At 42.3% G+C, this 21,402-nt stretch overlaps 1 protein-coding gene across 1 annotated transcript in view; it reads right to left on the bottom strand.

Moving 5' to 3' along the window:
- The window catches only part of LURAP1L (leucine rich adaptor protein 1 like), a 54,528-nt gene extending 34,709 nt beyond the window's left edge, over positions 1–19,819 (bottom strand). Inside the window, exon 1 of the mRNA XM_082260422.1 lies at positions 19,450–19,819. Coding sequence (XP_082116548.1) covers positions 19,450–19,653 — 204 coding nt within the window. The 5' untranslated portion in view covers positions 19,654–19,819. The remainder of the gene's footprint in view (positions 1–19,449) is intronic.
- Between the last annotated feature and the right edge of the window lie 1,583 nt (positions 19,820–21,402).

Genomic DNA, 21,402 nt, shown 5'->3' with positions numbered 1-21,402 from the left:
CATGTCATTGAATTTTTTAATATTTAAATTTATTTATTCAACCTGCAGTTTTCGTTAAAGCAGAACTAAACTGTATCTGAGCACCACAAACTCAAAACACAATTTAAAGTGGTACTAAACCCACAACAGTAAAATAAGTCTGTATATGCAGTAAAGCATGCTTGTTATACTCACTGTGGAACCTAAGGAGTTAATACCCTGCATTGTGTAAAAAGGCTGTTTGATCCTGTTTTCTCTGATCCTTCCCTTCTTCCACAATCCCCAATTCATCTACTGATATTACAGAGCCCTAGGAGGCACTCTGCACATGGTCAGTTTGGTGTGCATTGCTAGAGAATTTTTTATTTTTTTTGCATGTGATCAGCACAGGGCCATCCAGACAGACGTTCAGAGGTCCTGCAGGCTCATAGGACAGTCAAAGGAGAATGAAAACTCCTCCCACAACCTTTAACTAGACACTCATAGAAGTCACAAAACTGATATATACTGCTGTTGAGAAAACGTATTTAGCAGCTTGTATTTACTAAAATAAGTGTATTTCCATGATCTGTGTACTGTGGGAGATCAGATATAGTGAATGCAGGGTCCTGGATTGAGTAACACTTTAATTCATTTTTAATTCTCAAAAGCAAATTCATCCATCCATCCACCTTTCTATGCTTTATTTTGAGGATAAATCACTTTGAATTCCCTCATCATTTCTAGTTGCAGCTATCTTGAGCATGGGCAGATGATGTGGCATTTACTTCCTGGAATCTGTCTGTCCTTAGCTCAGGCATTCAGACAGGAGGGTGTGCTTAGCTGAGAAAGCCCCTCCTCTGGAGTTCTGGGATGTATGACATCATTTTGGCCTAGACCAAAAACCAGGAAGTAACTGAAGAAATGTAAAAAAAAAGGTTTTATACATTATATCTTCCTATCTATTTATTAAAGGGATTGTAAAGGCAGTTTTTTTATCTTAAAGTATTCTGTGCATTAAGATTTAAAAAAAAAAACCTTCTCTATGCAGCAGCCGCCCCATCACCCCTAATACTTACCTGAGCCCATCTTTATCCAGCGATGTTGCAGGAGTGTCTCAGCTGCCAGTGACTCCCCTCTTCATTGGCTGAGACAGCAGTGTGGCGCGATTGGCTCCCGCTGCTGTCAATCAAAGTCAGTCAGCCAAATAGGAGAGAGAGGGGGAACGGGTCGGGGCTCAGTGTTTGAATGGACACAGGGAGCTGTGACTCGGCTCAGGTGTCTTCATAACAAGCTGCTTGTTGTGGGGGCACTCAACATGAGGGAGTGGCCAGGAGAGCCGAAGCGGGACCTGAGAAAAGGAGGAGCTGGGCTGCTCTGTGCAAAACCATTATACAGAGCAGGGGTAAGTAGAACATGTTTGTTATTAAAAAAAAAAAAAAAGATTTTACAATCACTTTAATGTTAGAAGCCTAATGAATAAAAATAGTTGTAGTGGATTGAAAGAGTTTAGTTCTGATGTAAGAGAGTAGCTGGTGATCCTGCCATGAAAGTACTTGTTTAACCACTTTCTGTTATGGGGGGGCAAACACTTAGTTCCCTGTCCCCCAATTTTTCCCTTGCTTTGTGTGTCATACGCACTGCCGGTGAAGACTATAATTGGCTATGCTTTGCCCTACCTAAAGTCATCCAGCTAGACCTCATTCACACTTTGGTGTACAGTAAACCCCCGCTCCATTGCGGTTGTTTTAGCAGTCCTGGTATATTGCGTTTTTTTTTTGTAATGTTATTTTACTATATAAATTATTAAAAATGAAATATTTTTGTGTTTTCCATAGCTCTTGCTATGTCTCTCAATATCTTTTATGTGTTTAAATGAGTTTCTATTGTTTTAAAAGTGTGTTTAAAGACCTTGAAATGCTTTTACACGTACAGTGACAGTAAAAAAAAACATGCCCACAATGCATTTTAATAGCGTTTTTCTATTTCGCGGATTTTCACTTTTCGCGGCTGGGTCCGGAACGTAACCCCCGCAATGGAGAGGGGTTTACTGTACACCCATGTGAGGGTGGTGCTTTGTCTGCACAGGATGCACAGGTTTTCACGCACTGTCTGGATGTCAAATTGGGAGCAGTGACTGTGTCCATGCCTCTGTTGGGTTCCAAATGGATGTAGGAAATACCTGTGCATTTTGTGCAGGCAAAACAAAACCCTCCCACTGATATACCCTTAACCCCTAGGCGCGGAGTGCACGCAAATATGCGGCCTTGGCGAGAGGCCGAGTGGCCGCATATTTGGGTGCATTAGCACCGACAGAGGTGTGGCAAGAGCACGCTCCCAGCACAGTGACCGGTGTCCAACAAAAAGCTCACGATCGCTCCTAGCGATCGGGAGTTTTCCACTCATGTGACAGCCAATCACAGCAGTCACATGGTCACAAGCGCCGGCCTGCCTCCCGGAATTCCAAACCCCTTGAAGAGCCAGCGCCAAAGGGTTAAAGTATATGTTTCGGCAAAAAACAACTAACACTAATTCTAAGACTACTCTATCTAGTCCTGTAAAACAAAAATCACTGTATTTACCTGTTCTGCAGCCGCTCCGGTCCGGTCCCACGCCGAGCTGTCAGGGTGGCTTCACTGTATAGGTGGGAGCAGGAGAGGCAGCCGGCAAAGGAAGCCCCATAGTGAGTCTATGGGTGACGTCACTTCCCAGCCATTGGCGGTTCTCTCCTGCACCGACCTATACTGTAAAGCCACCACTGACAACTCAGCATGGGACCGGACCTGAGTGGCTGCAGAACAGGTAAATACTGTGATTTTTGCTTTACAGGGCTAGATAAATTAGACTTAGAATGTGGCATAGTATGGGATTAGAGTTAGTTTTTGCCTAAACTTCCACTTTAGGTATGCCAACATGAACAAGACCTTAGAGTTGACATCTACTTTATTATGTATGCAAAGCCAAAAACGGATTTTTATTATATTTGACACAATGTTTCAATGTATACAGTCCATTTAAAATATTTTTTATTTTACTGCTGCAGTTTCCTTACATGGAGAACCTGCCAGTCCCTGCACTTCCTTTTGTAGGCTGACAACACGCATTAGCTGCCTCGAAATTATCAGATAAAACTTAAAAGGGGCTCACATGGTAAGCGGACAATGCTGTTGCTAATCCACAGGCAATGTTCACCATAAGGGCAATGGTTTTACAGCCAGCCAAAGGCAGGAGAAGAGGGTTGTACACATGCTGCTGCAAGAATGAAACCCCCAGAGGGGAAGCACATTATCTGTGCTTGATTAGTTGCATTGGAGACATTGTGGGGCTAGTAGACCCCCAATGTCTCCATAAAGAGAACCAGTCACCCGGGCTGGATCTAGGAGGGTGCTGGCATGGCTGATTAGTACCCTGCCCCTATCCACTGCACTGCATCCCAATCCAGGCTTCTGGGTGGATGCCAACCAGAAACTTTCTTATTTTGATTACTGACGCATATACTGCTGGCCAGGAGTCCTAATCCAGAAATCAGCTTCCCTGCCCAGATTTAAACAGAAAAAGCCTTTTTTTGAGTCAACTCAAGGTTCTAATTTTTAACTGAAGCCCCAAAACTCATTGGCTGGCTTTTAAACACAACATATATAAATGAATTTGAACTCTTATTTTTTTGGTCTGGCGCTCCTTCCCTATATGGACAAATGTAGCCAGTTGATGGGAGGAAAACATGAGTTTGACGATAGGGTGGCTGCTGGGACCCACAAAAATTGCAGAAGCCGCAGAAGGAAGCAGGGCTTTGTGTCCCCTTGTGCTGCCAGGTTGAGAGCCCAGGGAGAGGTCTCAAGCCTGTAGGGTTGATTTACTGTTCCAACTTCCAGGCATCACCTGGAATACACGTGGCTGCTGTGTGTGCTGCCAGAGACTGTCTGCTGTGGGCCTTGTGCTGCTTTTGCTGAGAGTCCAGAAATACATGGCTGCTATTACTTTCTGTTGCTGCTGCTGAGCAGGGCCGCTGATAGGGCGGAACCACCAGTCCTCCTGTAGGGGGCAGAAGAAATTGGTGCGGTTTGGAGGAGGGGCAATTACAGAAGGATAGCTGCCAGGTAGGCTACGGGGCCCCATGATTTCTAACAGCAGTCCTGCTGCTGAGAGTCCAAGAGTTGAGCTGCACATGAGGCTGGGTGGCGATTCCAAAGCTGCTATTCTGGTATTCCTTCCATTTTAGAGTTGCTACTGTTCTAGAAGATGCTTCAGAATATTTGGGAGTGGCAAGAGGCTCACTGGCCACTCTGGGGCATTTATTTGGCTGTCATTGCCAGCGGATATCTACTCCCAGATGAAAGTAAGTGCTTCACTGTATTCCAACGCACCTCAGCGACGGCAGACTAAACTATACTCCACTGGCCAGTGGCTAGCGTATAGGTTAAGGCCTGTTGACCATGGTAGTAAAAATGCAGAGCTTTTTATTGATCTGAAATAGGATGCATTGTTGTCTATGGGACATTGCACACAGCTAAGTAAAGATCAGTAATACAGCATTGACTACAAAGCAGTAAAACAAAGATAAAAATTTTACATTTGAGTCCAGTAATTTACTTGTGTGTTTACTCGTTTAGGCCTCTTGCACACGATACTCCTGTTTGAGCATCTCGCAGCTTGAAAAAGCTCAGTACAGCTTTTTTTTTTTTTTTTCCGAGTTAAAATACAGCTCATTAATTGTAATGTGCCTGTGCACACAGGCACGTAAACAAGTGCTGTGCATTCCTCTGTAAGAACAAAATAGAAAAATCTGCATTTTTGGTCAGTAATTTAAGCCTCAATGCACGCAAATACGCACGAATACGCGCAAATACATTCAAAAAACAAAACGTCTGGAAATAGTAGATGCTCAAACAGGAGTATTGTGTGCAAGAGGCCAAAAGGAGATGCTCAAACAGGAGTATCGTGTGTAAGAGACCCTAATGTTTACATGAGTATAAGTGAGTATATTACAATGGTGGCAATAAAGAAGAATTTTACTCGTCTATATGCTTGCGCACCTTTACTCGCCTATACTTAGCATTACTCAGGTCTTTACACACAGTTTTTGGCTCCTTGTACACGGGCGTCACAAGTTCCTGGGTAAACATAAGTAAATTATGACGCCCGTCAGCAGGGTCAAATGTCTTTGTATTGCTTATACAATAGCCTATGCCAGTGTTCATTATTGTATTACTGTGATCTCTACTATTCTTGTTTAACCAAGTCCATTTTAGGGTTTTTCTTCTTAATAAAGATCAGGAAAGTCATCATCTACTCTACTAGCTGCCCAGGCAACTGCCAGTGACTCCAAACATTTTAAAAACACTGATTAAAGTGTTACTAAACCCAGGACCCTGCATTCACTATATCTGGTCTCCCACACTACACAGAACATGGAAATGCAATAGTTTTAGTAAATATAAACTGCTAAGTACCTTTTCTCATCAGCAGTATATAGCAGTCTTGTGATTTCTATCAGTGTCCAGCTAAGCACTGGTTAAAGCTTGTAAGAGTGTGCTATGAGACTGTAAGGCCCCGTTCACATGCAAGCGCCGCTCATTACATTGAAGTCTATGGCGGTCGCCTCCTGGTCGCCCCAAAGAAGCTCCGGACCCTTTTTCTAAGTCGGAGCGACTTGTGTCGCTCCTATTAGAACGGGTCCGCAGCTTCCCTATGGGAGGCGACCAGGTCGCCTCACAGGTCGCGTTAGTGTGAACGGGGACTAAGAGCCCTGACCCTCTGTCTGGACAGTGCTAATTGGCCCTGTGCTGATCACATGTACTCTCCCAAAAAACAAACAAACAAACAAAAAAAAAACTCTCTAGCAATACACATCAAACTGAGCATGTGCCCCCTGACTCAATAGACTGCGTTATCAGGAAATTATCAGGGGTTAGTGGAAGAAGGGGAGGATCAGAGAAGACAGGATCAAACACACAATGCAGAGGATTAACCTCTTCGGTTCCACAGTGAATATAACAAGCATGCTTTACTGTAAATACAGACTGATTTTACGGTTGTGGGTCTAATACCACTTTAAGCATAAGAGCCCAGACAAGTAACTGCCATTTTCAGAAGGTGAAGTCAGCGATACTTCCTGGAGGACAGGCATATGTATATGTAATTCATCTGTCGGATAGCCTACTTTTCTCCAACAATGGCCAGCTGTGCTGAAGCTAAAAAGCAAATAAATGTCTCTCTTTTGTCTTCAGATGCTCTACGTTCTCAGCCAGGCAGACACACCCAACATCAGGTAAGTCTGCCAACTCATTCCTTTCATTGCTGACACGTTTGATTTATATAGCTTCTGTGCCTCAATAAATAATATTGCTTAAAAAGGATACCAGTCATGTAGGCTGCCATTACTGACCTCTCCTTCTGAAAATGCTAGTTGTCGGCTTTGTCTGCACTTAAAGTGTTACTAAACCCACAAAAGTAAAATCAGTCTTTTTGTGCAGTAAAGCATGCTTGTTATACTCACTCTGGAACCTAAGGGGTTAATCCCCCGCATTGTGTAAAAAGGCTGTTTGATCCTATCTTCACTGATCCTCCACTGCTTTCACTGTCCCCAATCCATCTCCTGATAAGAAAGAGCCTTTGGAGTCATTCTGCACATGCTCAGTTTGGTGTGTTATTCTAGAGAGTTTTTTTCTTGGAGGGTGCATGTGATCAGCACAGGGCCAATCAGAACTGTCCAGGCAGAGGGTCAGGGGTCCTGCAGCCTCATAGGACAGTTAGGAGAGAATGAAAACTCCTCCTACAAGCTTTAACCAGACACTGATAGAAGTCACAAAAGACTGCTATATACTGCTGATGAGAAAAAGTATTTAGCAGTTTATATTTACTAAATGTCCATGTTCTGTGTACTGTGGGAGATCAGACATAGTGAATGCAGGGCCCTGAGTTGCTGGGTTTAGTAACACTTTAAGGCCTTGTGCATACTGGACGTTTTTACAGCTGATGTTTTTGGCGTCTACAGCCAATAAACGCCCCAGCATGTTATCCTATGTATCCATGCACACACAGGCTGTTATTAGCAGTTTCTGGCTGTAAAAAACCCGGAAGTGGGTTTTGAGTGGCGTTTTTTAGCTGTAAAAACGCTCTAACGTCAATAAACGCCGATAAACGCTGCTAAACGCCAAAAAACGCTGCTAACTAGCATTTTTTAAAGTTCACTGTTTTTTTTTTTTAAGCCTGGGTTTTGTTTCGAGGTGTCGTTCATGGAACATAGCCTGGGTTCACACTGGTGCATGCTGAACACCGCATGTGATTTGCACCAAAATCGCACTGCATTCCTGTGCATATCACATGTGATGTCTGTGCAATGTGATTTGAGCCATATATTTTGTATAGCTCAAATTGCATCACATGTGCACCAAAATGTTGTAGGACCCTTTTTTTTCTCCTCACCTAATCACATTGCATGGGTGTGAACACCCATGCATTGCGATTCTGGCAAGGGCACTGCATTTTGCAATCTGTTTCGGGGTATCGCTCATGCAACACGAAGCCCCGTTGACATTCTGCCGAATTGGCATTGCGATTTGTCATTTCGAATCAGTAATTGTCATTGCAAAATAGGCGGAGACAGACCTGTCATCCTCCTGCTCAGCGGGGATCAGCAGATCGATCCTGGCTGAGCAAAACTGAGTCCGCTGGATGGAAGGCCCGTGAGTAAGGACCCGAAGGAGGGGCCAAGAGCAGCGAAGAGGGACCCAAAAAGAGGAGGATCTGGGCTGCTCTGTGCAAAACCACTGCACAGAGCAGGCAAGTATAACATAAATAAAAAAATGAGACTTTAGTATCACTTTAAGTACTGATTTCATGCAAATGTTTCATCACCAAGTGTATAAGTGAATATACACACCGCTTTTTTCCCCCATCTGTCTTCCTGGGCTGAAAGTAAAGAATGTGAATGTACAACAAACAACCCCAATGGTATTTACTTAAACCAAACACACATTTGCGCATTCCTGTGCTGTATTCTCTGTCCATTCATTTCCTAGGGCAGAAGAGTTACAGAACAGTTTACTTTTGTGCAGCTGGAACGAATTGTGCCCATTTTCCTTCAGGTGTGTCATCTACATGTCACCCATACGTGGAATAAGAAAGTACACTATGAACGTACAGTTTCCAGTTACGCACACATAGCAGAAGAATGAAAGTCACATGGAAGTGATTACTGCTCTCTACCTTTCCCCCAAACCATGCTACAAAATTGTGCCACAGACTACTACTTTAAAATATCTAGAGTTGCTACAGGAATATACTGTATATCTTTAAAGTGGATCTACACTCCTTTGTAACTCTAAACTGGTAACCGTTAAACGTTTTTAAAGCATCACCAATGGAGATTTTTAAGTACCGTAGTTTGTTGCCATTATACGAGTGTGCGCATTTTTAAACTGTAACATGTTAGGTATCTATTTAGTGCTGGTTCACACTAGGTCGCTGAGACTTAGAGGCGACCTGTGAAGTCGCGTGCAGCGCGACTTCGGCGCGACTTGCATGGACTTCACAAAATGAAAGTCTATGCAAGTCGCCTCGAAGTAGTACAGGACCCTTTTTCTAAGTTGGAGCGACTTGTGTCGCTCCTATTAGAACGGCTCCTGTACCACACAATGGGAGCGTGACGGACCGCGACTTGTCAGGTTGACAAGTCGCGGTCCAAGTCGGATCAATGTGAATGCGGTCTTACTCAACGTGACATCATCTTTTACAATATACAAAAACATTGGGCTATCTTTACTGTTTAATAAAAATAAGAATCAGCGCTAAATCCTAATAGTGCAATCATGAATAATCATATGGTAAATAATGTGGCATGAAAACAACATAACATGCAGTGAATAAATTATGAGCAAAATAAATCACTAAAAAAAATTAATCATATGAAAGGGATATAATGAAAATAGATGCAAAATCCAATGTTAGGTGAACATAAAAAAGTCCTTTCAATTAAAAAGTCCTTTTCAATATTAAAACAAATGAGTGTCCATAAAGTGCAAAAAAGCGTAAAAAAGTAACGTTGATTGATGAAATCTACCACCAAGCACCAACACTAAAGGCCCGTACACACGTACCGATCGTCGGCATACAAACGTCGGTGGACGAAGGATCTGCCGATTGTACGTGTGTTAGTATGGTGCCTCCGACAGATGTCTGCGCACAATCCGCGGACAAAAGTCTTTCGTGCAAACATGAAAATATTTGTATGCCGACACCAGAACGGACGATTGTTCGCCTGTCAGTACACAATTCGGCCGACAGACCGCAGATTTGCAAGACTGGGCATGCTCAGAAAATAGAAAACACAGGGAAAGTTAACCATTACATGACATCACTTCTGCAGTCGGCGGACAAAATTCTTGTGCTGTCCTTGTGCTGTCTTTGCACTTTTCAGCAGACACCGACATCCCGGGGAGAAAAGAGGAACATTTGTAAGCCGACCATCGGTACGTGTGTACGGGGCTTTAGCATACGCTTCTTACCAGATAGTATAGACCATAAATTATAATGGTCATAAAAGCACAAAATAACCCGCGCATCCGAGATAGGCGGTGGCTGCTCAGCAGCAGCCCAAGATGGATCAGAAAAAAAAAAAAAAAAATGAACAAGCATAGTGAAGCCTGCTAACATTTAAGTCATTTTATTAAAAATATATAAAAAGTACCTTCGATGAATTGTAAACAGGCAAAAACGAGTAAAAAACCAGCAGACTGTCAGCTCTTGAGAAAGGAACACCGTGAGTGACGGCTAAGCAAGAGTGATGTCTTCAGTAACAGCCAATTCGGGCGCGTTTCGTCATTGGTGACATCTTCACAGGGGCAGGCCAAACTTCAGATACCTAACTTTACTATTTCGTTTTTTTTAATTTAATGAAGTGTATTTTTTTCCAAAATAATTGCGTTTGAAAGACCGCTGCGCCAATACCGCATGACTAAAAATATTGCAACAACCGCCGTTTTATTCTCCAGAGTCTTTGCTATATATATATATATATATATATATATATATATAAATAAATAAAATGTTTGGGGGTTCTAATATTTTTCTAGCAAAAAATACAGATTTCACCTTTTAAAACAACATGTGTCAGAAATAGGCTTGGTCCTCAGGTGGTTAAAAAAAAAAAAAAAAATTATTATATATATATATATATATATATATATATTTATATATATATATATATATATATATATATATATATATATATATATATTTTTTTTTTTTTCTACTATTTCGGGACAGTTTTAAGTAATAAAAAAAAAAAAACAGATATCTGCAGTGGCGGCTGGTGCTCAAAATTTTTGGGGGGGGCGCAAAAAGAAAAAATGTAATAGGTATTGCTTCGCGCAAAGAACGCGGTAAAAAATTGCGTGACTTTGAAGTCATGGTACAGGCATGGCACAGGTGATGGTATAGGCATGGCATAGGTGATGGTACAGGAGATGGTATAGGCATGGCACAGATATGGTATAGGCATGGCACAGATATGGTATAGGCATGGCACAGGTCATGGTACAGGAGATGGTATATGCCCCCTTTCAATGCAGAGAGCAGCGTACATGCCCCCTTTCAATGCAGAGAGCAGCGTACATGCCCCCTTTCAATGCAGAGACCAGCGTACATGCCCCCTTCAATGCAATGAACACTGTGCTGTGCCCCCTTCAGTGCAATGAACACTGTGCTGTGCCCCCTTCAATGCAATGAACACTGTGCTGTGACCCCTTCAATGCAATGAACACTGTGCTGTGACCCCTTCAATGCAATAAACACTGTGCTGTGCCCCCTTCAATGCAATGAACACTGTGCTGTGCCCCCTTCAATGCAATGAACACTGTGCTGTGCCACCTTCAATGCAATGAACACTGTGCTGTGCCCCCTTCAATGCAATAAACACTGTGCTGTGCCCCCTTCAATGCAATGAACACTGTGCTGTGCCCCCACAATGCAGAGTTCAGCGTGCGTGCCCCCTTCAATGCAACTGTGCTGTGCCCCCTTCAATGCAATTAACACTGTTCCGTGCCCCCATCAATGCAGAGTTCAGCGTGCGAGCCCCTTTCACTGCAGAGTGCCACAGCATTGTACCCCAATGATTGCAGAGTGCCACAGCATTGTACCCAAATGATTGCAGAGTGCCACAGAATTGTACCCCAATGATTGCAGAGTGCCACAGAATTGTACCCCAATGATTGCAGAGTGCCACAGCATTGTACCCCAATGATTGAAGAGTGCCACAGAATTGTACCCCAATGATTGCAGAGTGCCACAGCATTGTACCCCAATGATTGCAGAGTGCCACAGAATTGTACCCCAATGATTGCAGAGTGCCACAGCATCGTACCCCAATGATTGCAGAGTGCCCACAGCATTGTCCCCCAATCAATGCAGAGACCAGCGTGCATGCTCCCTTCAATTTAATGCACTTACCTGGCGGCGGCGGGTTCTCCCCTCCTCGATCCAGTTAGTCCTCTTCTGCGGCGGCGGCGCGGGAAGGTGATCGGCTTTTCCCTCTTCCTCCGAGCGGCGGTGACGGTGAGTGACTGACGCACGCACCGGCACCGCCCCTGACGTCAGCGATCGGATGTCCTGGATGATGATTGGTCCAGGCTGGAGACTGGACCAATCACAGCCAGGACATCACAAAGGTGGGGGTGGCCAAGCGATCTTTCCGGCACCCAGGTTACACCCCCAGAAGGCAGCCAATCGGCGCCTTTCTGGGTCGTAAACCCCACCCCCCTTTAGCCACCACATAGGCCGGTCAGGCCGGCGAAAAGTTTTTTTTTTTTTACTAACTTTATTGTTCTTTTTTGTAATTTTTTTTTCCTTTTTTTAAGGGGGGCGGCGCCCTGGCGCCCCCTATGCACGGGCCGCCACTGGATATCTGTTACCATTTACCACCAATTGAAAGCTGGATGGACAAAGTAGTTGTGATGATGTAGTTGTTACTAACACGTGTCAAAGTTGCAAAATTGCGCTTAGGTATTAACATGTGTTTTACCTTCAGGCTGCTTTCACACATGCGGACCGTTCGTGTCATCAGTTCAGTCGCTCCCGAGCCGCTGCTCTGCATGTCCATTCAGACACAGAGCTGCATCTTGGCCCCGCCCCCTCTCTCCTCACTGGCTTACTAGCTAGGATTGACAGCAGCGGGTGAAGAGTCCCTGAAGACCCAAGGCTCTCGTGCACATTGCTGAATCACAATGGGCTCAGGTAAATCATAGGGGGCGGGGGAACTACTACACACACACAGGGTTTTTTACCTTCAGACTGGCTTCACATATATGCGAATTGAGTGCGTTTTACACCGCATCTAATTTGCATAACATGTGAGTGTGATGGCTTTCAATGAAGCCAGTTCACACATGTCCAGGGTGGCTGCGGTGCGAATTTGAAAAGGGTCCTGTGCGTTTTTGTGTCCAGTTCAGGTGAGAATTCAGGGAAAAATGTAACCCTGAATCGCACCTGAACCATTGAACACAAACGCACCGGACTCTGAACTGCAACTCGCAGCCGAACATATGTGAGCCCAGCCTCATAGAATGCATGAAGGTAAAAAACCTTGCAGCGTTTAGAACCACTTTCACCTATTTGCTTACTTTTGGTCTGTTAAATACACCATTAGGGCTCATGCACATAGGACGTAAAGGACGTAAAAAACACAGCTTTTACAGATTTTTTTCCATCCTGTAAACATGTGGCCATTCACAAATATGCGTTTACAGGTGTATTAGAAGAGGAACCGAAAAAAAAGAAAAAAAAAAAAAAAACGCATCATCAGGACTTTCAGGAGAGGAGCTTTCCACTGAATGCACCTAAACACATTCCAATGGGCAGAACAAAATAATATTGGCCAATGGAATTATTAAACAAACACTTGGTGTGCTGAAATTTGTGCGCAAAAGGTGACTTTAGGTGTGTTTTTTTAAGCTGATTTTTTTTCCTGCCAGGAGCAAAGGCATCCAGGGGAGGAAAAAAAAAACATTTCGTATGCATGAGGCCTAAAAGTGGCTGTAAAGTCTTACATTTTTTATTTTTTTTTACCTAAATGCATGCATTGCAATAAGGTAAAAAATCTTCTGGCCACTTCCGTCCCATCCCTAAACACTTACCTGAGTCCTCCCACAATCCAGAGCTGTCCCATCTGCAGAACTGCTGCTCTCTCTTCCTCTTATAGGAAATTCTAAGAGCAGAGGCGGCCATTGGCCCCTGCTGCTGTCAATAAAATCCAGTGAGGAGGGAGTGGAGGGCATGGCCCCAGCCACGCTGTGTGTGCCTATGGATGCACATAGCCCAGCTTGGGGGGCATGTCTGCATGGGTGACCTGCCACAGCACATGACTTTCTTTGGGGGTCACCCACAGGAAGAAGGGCAGCACCAGCAAAGGATCGCTAAAGAAGAGGTAAGGGACTGCTCTGTGCAATATTGTTGCACAGAGGAGGTACTGAAATTATAAACCTGTTTTATTTTAAACCAAAAAATAAGCTGTAATATCACTTTAAAAGCATGTTTTTTATACCGGTTTGATAAGTGCAAAAAAACAGGTACGTGCTCCCACGTCCATGTAAGGGCGCCGCAGCGACCTGCCTCATTTGCAGCCCCCCCCCCCCCCGCTGCCTTCTGGGAGACATACACAGGTCCCAGAAGACAGCGGGATCATTCAGAAAACGCTGTGGGACTCGTGCATGTGGGACTCGTGCATGTGGGACTCGTGCATGTGGGACTCGTGCATGTGGGACTCGTGCATGTGGGACTCGTGCATGTGGGACTCTGCTTTAAAGACAATGTAGGTTATACTTATGATTAGGGCTGGGCGATAAATCGATTTAATCGATTTATCGATTTTTTAGTTTGAAACGTTTTTTTTTTTTAAACTCGAGTTTTTTTGTACAATACTTTTTTCTCCCTTGTGCAGCCACCGAACTGAGTCCCCACCGCCGCGCCTGGATGTGACGTCAGCTGCGGGGCGGGCGGTGCGTTTGTACAGGCCCGGGGCTGCGGCGCGCTGTGATAGTACAGTCTCCCCGGCCTGGATGTGACGTCAGCTGCCGAGAGAGGAAGCGGGCGGTGCCCCTGTACAGACGCACCGCCCACCCCGCAGCTGACGTCACATCCAGGCGCAGCGGTGGGGACTCAGTTCGGTGGCTGCACAAGGGAGAAAAAAGTATTGTACAACATCATCATCATCATTATTATTGTGGTCACTGGTCACTAATTATTATTATTAATGATAATTATTATTGTTACTTATTATTTGCGCCTCCATGTGGAAGATATCAGAACTACAACTGTCGTTATCGATAATTAATTAAAAATAAAGTACTTCATTAAATAAAAATAAAATTAAATAAAGTAATAATAAAAAAAAAAAAAAAAGTATTGTACAAAAAACTCGAGTTTAAAAAAAAAAAACGTTTCAAACTAAACGTTACTGGGGAGTTCGGTTCCTGTGCGGCGGACTAGGAGCTAGCTGGAGCCCAGGCCCAGGGTGTGTGTAGTTACGCGGGGCCCGGGGCTGGCTGCACAAGGCAGAAAAAACTATTGTAGAAAAAACTCAAATTTTTGAAAAAAAAAATAGTTTCGAAGTCAAACTAAAAAAGGTGGCCGGTTACTGTGGACTCGTTCTCTGGACTGTACCTATCACAGCCCCTGGCCTGTACAGACGCACCGCCCGCAGCTGACGTCACAACATCCAGGCGCGGCGGTGGTCCATCAGAGTCAGACACACATATACAGCGCTTCTCCTTCCTCAGTCCTCGCTCAACACAGTGAGCTCTCCTCCCTCCCTGCTCAGCGCGACGCCCCCGCGTCTTCTTTTACTGTCTAACGTCTAGTAGTCTATTGTTTTGGGATTCTACGCATTTTAACTCTTGAGGAGTTAAAATAGCAATAAAGTTGCACTTTTGACACTATATCTGATGTCTGCAGTCATTTTTTAAGTGCATTGGAAAAAAAAAATCGAAAAATCGAATCGAAACTCAAATTTTTCTTTAAAAATCAAAGATTTTTTTTTTTTGGCAAAATCGCCCAGCCCTACTTATGATTGGAACATGCTAAAATTTTAACTACACCTGTTGCAGGGAGCAATTTTGCTAGTAATAGAAATATGTGATTTAATGTTTCTCCACCTAGAAGAGCAATAAAAAATAATTTAATAAAAAAAAAAACGATATTACTGTTTACAGTTTGCATTGTTTAGAATAACGTAATCAAGCTTTTACCTGATTTTGTTTGGTATATATTCTGTGTAAATTTACAATAAATGGTCAGTTCCAGTTTGCACCTAAGCTAGTGTCGTCTAGTTCTTGGAAGCAATATACTATCTGGTTCCTGGTTCCAGAGTGGAGGAAGCTGTATCTTGATGGAGGCACCCAGGCTGTCCATCACAGGTGGAACTTATAAGCACAAGTAAAATAAATCTATATTGATATTGAAAAGTTCCGGCATGTTTACAGGTTTTACAGTATGCTTTTTTAAAGTGTGCCTATGGTCAAAGCATTAAATTATACATTTAATTCTATGTTGTATTTCAAATAATTTTAACCTACTCCTATTATTGAAGTTTGTAAACTTACTTTGTGAAGAATCCCTAACTTGCAAAGCAAAATCCATTGGTTAAATGCCTTTCTGGCACCATTAAGAATGAATGGCACTGCATTTGCAGTAATGCATGCAACGATACTGCAACGCAATGGTGTGAATTGCTCTTACACCAAGTGTAGGCATTGGAAGAATTCCCATGTACACTCCAGTGGTTACACAAAACTATGGTCACCAGGACAAAAAAAAAGAAAAGAAAGGAGATTCAAATTAGTGGGGTGACAGTAATAAGAAGGGGTTTGTAACCCCGCCCATAATCTATCTTCAAGCCATATTAAACCCAAAAGCAAAAATGTATTATATTACAGCTAAGCAATTCTTAAATGTGATGGCTGCATTAGTTTTCCTTTTTAGGCTCTCTTTTTTTCTATTTTCATCTGGTGATCCAGCCAGCAAGTCTGTTTTTCAAAAGCACAAGCTCTCTTCTAAATATATCAAATTACAGGGATTAGACAATCTATTTACCACTGACAGGGGTGCTTACAATGATCAGATTATATTTATTCATGAAAAACATTTATCCCAAAATGAAAAGAAAACTGCTGTAACTGCTTATAAAGTGCGAGCTGGAGCTCAGCTTCAGTGTGTTAGTGTAGCTAAATCTGCAAGTAAATCTAACACTCCCCTACCAGACTGACAATGCTGCTGACTGCTGTGCTCATTTATCCAGAGTGGGGGAACTCTAATACATAATACAGGGGGTGTGTTACTGGTCAGATCACCAGGTGAAAATAGAGGGGAGAAAAGCCCAAAAAAAAAAAAAAAACTAATATAGCCACCACATCTAATAATTGGTAAGCTGCAATATATTACATTTTTTGGTAGATTGGGAAAAGGTTAGAACTATGTTGAGCTTTTTATGGCTGTTTATTCCCATCCTAAAGATCTACATTCTTGACATTTCTTGTACCGGTGTCGCAGGGACAGGAAGTGAGGAGAAATCACCCCAGCGGGCAAACAGAACACGATAAAAATTTGACAGATTTTCTAGCTGTTCCTTACTCTATCCAGAACTAAAAGCCTAAGGTTTTTTTTTTTTTTGGTTTAAAGCAGCATGAGCTCACGCCAGTTCGACTTGCCATGCGACTTGATAGTTAAAAGTCGCATGATAAGTCACACCCCATTTGCGGCAATGGAACTGTTGTTCAAATTGCTGCTACTCAAGACGCAGCAACTTTGAAAAAGGTTCCTACACTATTTCTGTGCAATCGACATCTCCTAAATGAAGTCGCACAGATGTCAGCAAGCTGCACATGAAATCACACTGATAGATAACTGTAAAGTTGCGCTGAAGTAGCATGACTTTATAGCAAAACTGGTGTGAACCAGGGCTTCAACCCCAAATCAAAAAAGTGTTTTTGTTGCTTGCGCCATCATTGGAGAGATTTTATACCACTTTGTGCCCCTATGACTCTATCACAGGGACAGGAAGTGAGCGGAATCTCCAGAATGGGAATACAGACAACAGCAAAAACTTGAAGTTTTAACCCTTTCACTATCCATCAAAACTTAAAAAAAAAAAAGCTCATGCTGGGTTTGGGTTTTAAACCGGATGGAAGTACATTATTAGGATTCGTTCACATTTGCACCAGTCAGAATTTTGCCACTTGATCTGCGCTGCTGGCTTTAGCCTGCAACACTGATCAGTGTATGATGACAGCAGGGGGAAGTCTCCCCAACCTCAGAATACAATCATGGGAACTACAAGTCCCAGGAGGCATTGTATTGATGGTGGAACAAACTTTTTTTTTTTTTGTTTAAGGCACCGATAAAGACTAAGTCCACACGGATGCGGTGCAGGAATTGCGTGCAATTTGGGCAGGAATCACACCGCATTCCTGTTCAAATCACGAATAAAAAAACGCGATAATGCAGCAGTGCGATTTGAGCCATTCATTCTGTATGGCTCAAATCGCACCGCATCAAAATTGCGCAGGACCCTTTTTTTTTGCTGCCCCAGAATCCGATTCAGCAAATGGCACTGCGTTTTTGATGTACTAATAAGTTATTACTATAAGTACTGCAATGACTCATTGGGGTTAATTTACTAATACGTTATTACTATCAGTACTACAACGACTCATTGGGGTTAATTTAATAATAAGTTATTTCTATAAGTACTACAACAACTTATTGGGGTTTATTTACTAATAAGTTATTACTATAAGTACCACAACAACTCATTGGGGTTAATTTACTAATAAGTTATTACTGTAAGTACTACAACGACTCATTGGGGTTAATTTACTAATAAGTTATTACTATAAGTACTACAACGACTTATTGGGGTTTATTTACTAATAAGTTATTACTATAAGTACCACAACAACTCATTGGGGTTAATTTACTAATAAGTTATTACTATAAGTACTACAACGACTCATTTGGGTTAATTTACTAATAAGTTATTACTATAAGCACTACAACGACTCATTGGGGTTGATTTACTAATAAGTTATTACTATAAGTACTACAATGACTCATTTGGGTTAATTTACTAATAAGTTATTACTATAAGCACTACAACGACTCATTGGGGTTAATTTACTAATAAGTTATTACTATAAGTACTACAATGACTCATTGGGGTTAATTTACTAATAAGTTATTACTATAAGCACTACAACGACTCATTGGGGTTGATTTACTAATAAGTTATTACTATAAGTACCACAACAACTCATTGGGGTTGATTTACTAATAAGTTATTACTATAAGTACTACAATGACTCATTGGGGTTAATTTACTAATAAGTTATTACTATAAGTACTACAATGACTCATTGGGGTTAATTTACTAAAAAGTTATTACTATAAGTACCACAACAACTCATTGGGGTTGATTTACTAAAAGGTTATTTCTATAAGTAGCGCAACGACTCATTGGGGTTTTTTTTTTTTTTAAAGCCCGTAGCGTGTGAAACGCACTCAAAAGACTTCACCCGGTGCATAAAAAAGTGCACACACACAAACGTGAAGAACACAAAAAGTGCACAGGGTGTGCGAACACAAATGGTCTTCCCTCCGAAGAGTTGCCTTACTAAAAAGTCATTTCTATAAGTACTACAATGACTCATTGGGGTTAATTTACTAATAAGTTATTACTATAAGTACTGCAACAACTCATTGGGGTTGCTTTACTAATAAGTCATTTCTATAAGTAGCACCACAACTCATTGGCGTTGCTTTCCTAATACGTTATTACCAATAAGTGACTGCTTCCTGGCTGAAAAGTCCAAAACTGGAGGGTGCGAAATCTGGTGCAGCTTTGCATAGAAACCAATCAGCTCCCAGGCTTTTTATTGGTCAAATAAGCCCTCGTTCACATTGACTGCGTCTTTGAAATTGTGCGACTTCATCTGAATTCGCACAATTTAGTAGCCGCGTGTCAGTGCCACTTGGAAGACACCTGTGTGAGGTCTATGCAAATCGCCCCTGAAATTGGGTGAAAACAACTTTCTCAAATCAATGCAGCACCGCAAAGTGGGCATTGCACTGATTTGAACATAGCCAAGGATGCAACTTATGCAATTTGATCTGTCAAATCACATGACTGTGAACGAGGGCAAGCTAAACAAGCTGAAGTTAGAAGCTGATTGGCTATTATAAACAGCTGCACCAGATTTTGCACTCTCCAGTTTTAGTAAACCAGCGCCACTGAAATGCATTCTTGCACGTGCGCTGGTGCTGCGTTTAAAAACGCGTTAAGCTGCATCTGGCGTGCCCCCCCCTGTGAACGATCTGACACATCCATGTGACAGCACCCCCTGGCTCAGGGTCAGGAAGCCAGGAGCACCTGTTCCTCTGGATGCACAGCTGTGCGCCCCCATCCTCCATGATGCCAGGGACACAGCTGTCAGCAGTGGCACTTACCATGTCCTGTCTGAGAAGTTGGATCTTGGTCTCCAGCCTCTCCAGGGTGCTGGACTGGGGGAAGGTGACAGGCTGGACGTGTTGGGGGAAGCCATCGGTGGTGTTGGGGGGCTCCTCTCTCAGGGATCTGGCCAGGCTCTCAGGCACCTTGCGCCCCAGTTTGATCTCTATATCTCTCAGGTCCGGACTGGATGGGTCAGCCATGGGAGAAGCTGGGAGAAGAAATCCAAGTCACTTGCACCAATCCCCAGCACAAGGATCTACATAGAAATAAGTGATTGCTTCCTGGCTGACAAGTCCAAACTCCTTGCTCGGGGTGTGTGCAGTGTAATTAGGCTGACTCCTTCATACACCCATGTGTGTTCCCTGCAGCCTTCCTTGATCGGAACACATCCATAGCTGATCCTGCACTCCCAGCACTCTCCGCACACTGTCACCTCTCATCGCTCCATCCTAATCATTGTCTTCTCACATCTGCTGAAACTTTACACCGTACTGCCAACAGGACCTGAGCTGACACAGCCTTTCTACCGTAATCCTTCATACAGAAGGGAATGACCGGCTCCTCCAACCCCACCTCCACACTGCCAGCTGCGGCCCTTTTAGGTTACAGCGACCTCAGCCTGCCAAGACAATACTTGTATGGTGGGGTAAGGGGAGTCTCATGGCTAACCTTGCTCACAAGAAACCTGATGCATGATGTCATCCTTACAAATTATTTTATCACATAGTATTATACATTTATTGCAATTCTTTATTTCAAAGCCAAAACCAGGGGAACTCCGCATTCCTGGAACAAAGGTAGCAAAAAATAAATAAATAAATAAATAAATAAACAACGTTAATGGTGTAATTTTTTTTTTTTTACAATATTTTTTAACAAAGCTTTGGTTTTTTTTTTTTGTTTTTTTTTTTTTTTACAATATTTTTTCACAAAGCTTTGGGGTTGTTGTCAGTGGAGCAGTGGCTAGTGTCAGTAGTTTTTTCTTATTTTTTTTATTCTTTTTTCCCAATTTTGTTTTATTTTATTTAAATTTTTGCAGCTTTATTTTTTTATTAATTTTACAATTTATTCTTTTTTTTACATTTTTGTCACAATGCTTTGGGGGAAGGGGTTGGGGTGGGGTTAGTGGGTGGTGTCATTGGAGCAGTGGATAGTGTCAGTAAGTTTTTTTTTTTTTTATTATCAATATTTTTTTCAGTTTTTTTGTTTAATTTCATTTTTGCAGCTTCATTTTTTCACAAGGCTTTGGAGAGGGACAGTTGGGGGCAATAGATGGTTTCAGTAGAGCAGTGACCAGTGTCAGTAGTTATTTATTTTTATGATTTATTGATATGATTATTTTTTTACAATTTTATTTTATCATAATAAATATTTACAGCCACAATTTTTTATAATTTTTTACAATTTCATTTTTTTTTAACATTTGTTTCACAATACATTAGATTGGGGGGAGAACAGTGGACAGTTATTTTTATTATTTTTTTTACAATTTTATTATTTTTACAATGCTTTTTGGGGGTGGGGGGCAGTGGACAGGTGTCAGTAATTTTCTACTGTACTTTTTATTTTTTACAATGCTTTTTTTTTTGGGGGGGGGGAGGGGGGCAGTGGATTGTGTCAGTATTTTTTTATATGTACAGTTTAATTTCTTATTATTTTTCATAATTTCATTGTTTTTACATTTTTGTTTCACAATGCTTCAGAGGGGCGGGGGCAGTGGATGGTGCCAGTAGAGCAGTGGATATTGTCAGTAGTTTTTTATTTTATTTATTTTGTTACAATTGTTTTTTAACAATGTTTTTTTAGGGGTGGTATGGCAGTGGAAAGTGTCAGTAGAGCAGTGGATGGTGTCAGTAATTCTCGATTTTATTTGTTTAAGGGCTCTTTCACACGGGCGGTCCGATCAGATCCGCCTGTCAGTTTTTTAGGCGGATCTGATCGGATCCTCC

Source organism: Pelophylax lessonae (assembly GCF_965119305.1).
Source record: "Pelophylax lessonae genome assembly, chromosome: 1".
NCBI classification, from domain to species: Eukaryota; Metazoa; Chordata; class Amphibia; order Anura; family Ranidae; genus Pelophylax; species Pelophylax lessonae.
This window is presented reverse-complemented; position numbering and strand designations above follow the sequence as displayed.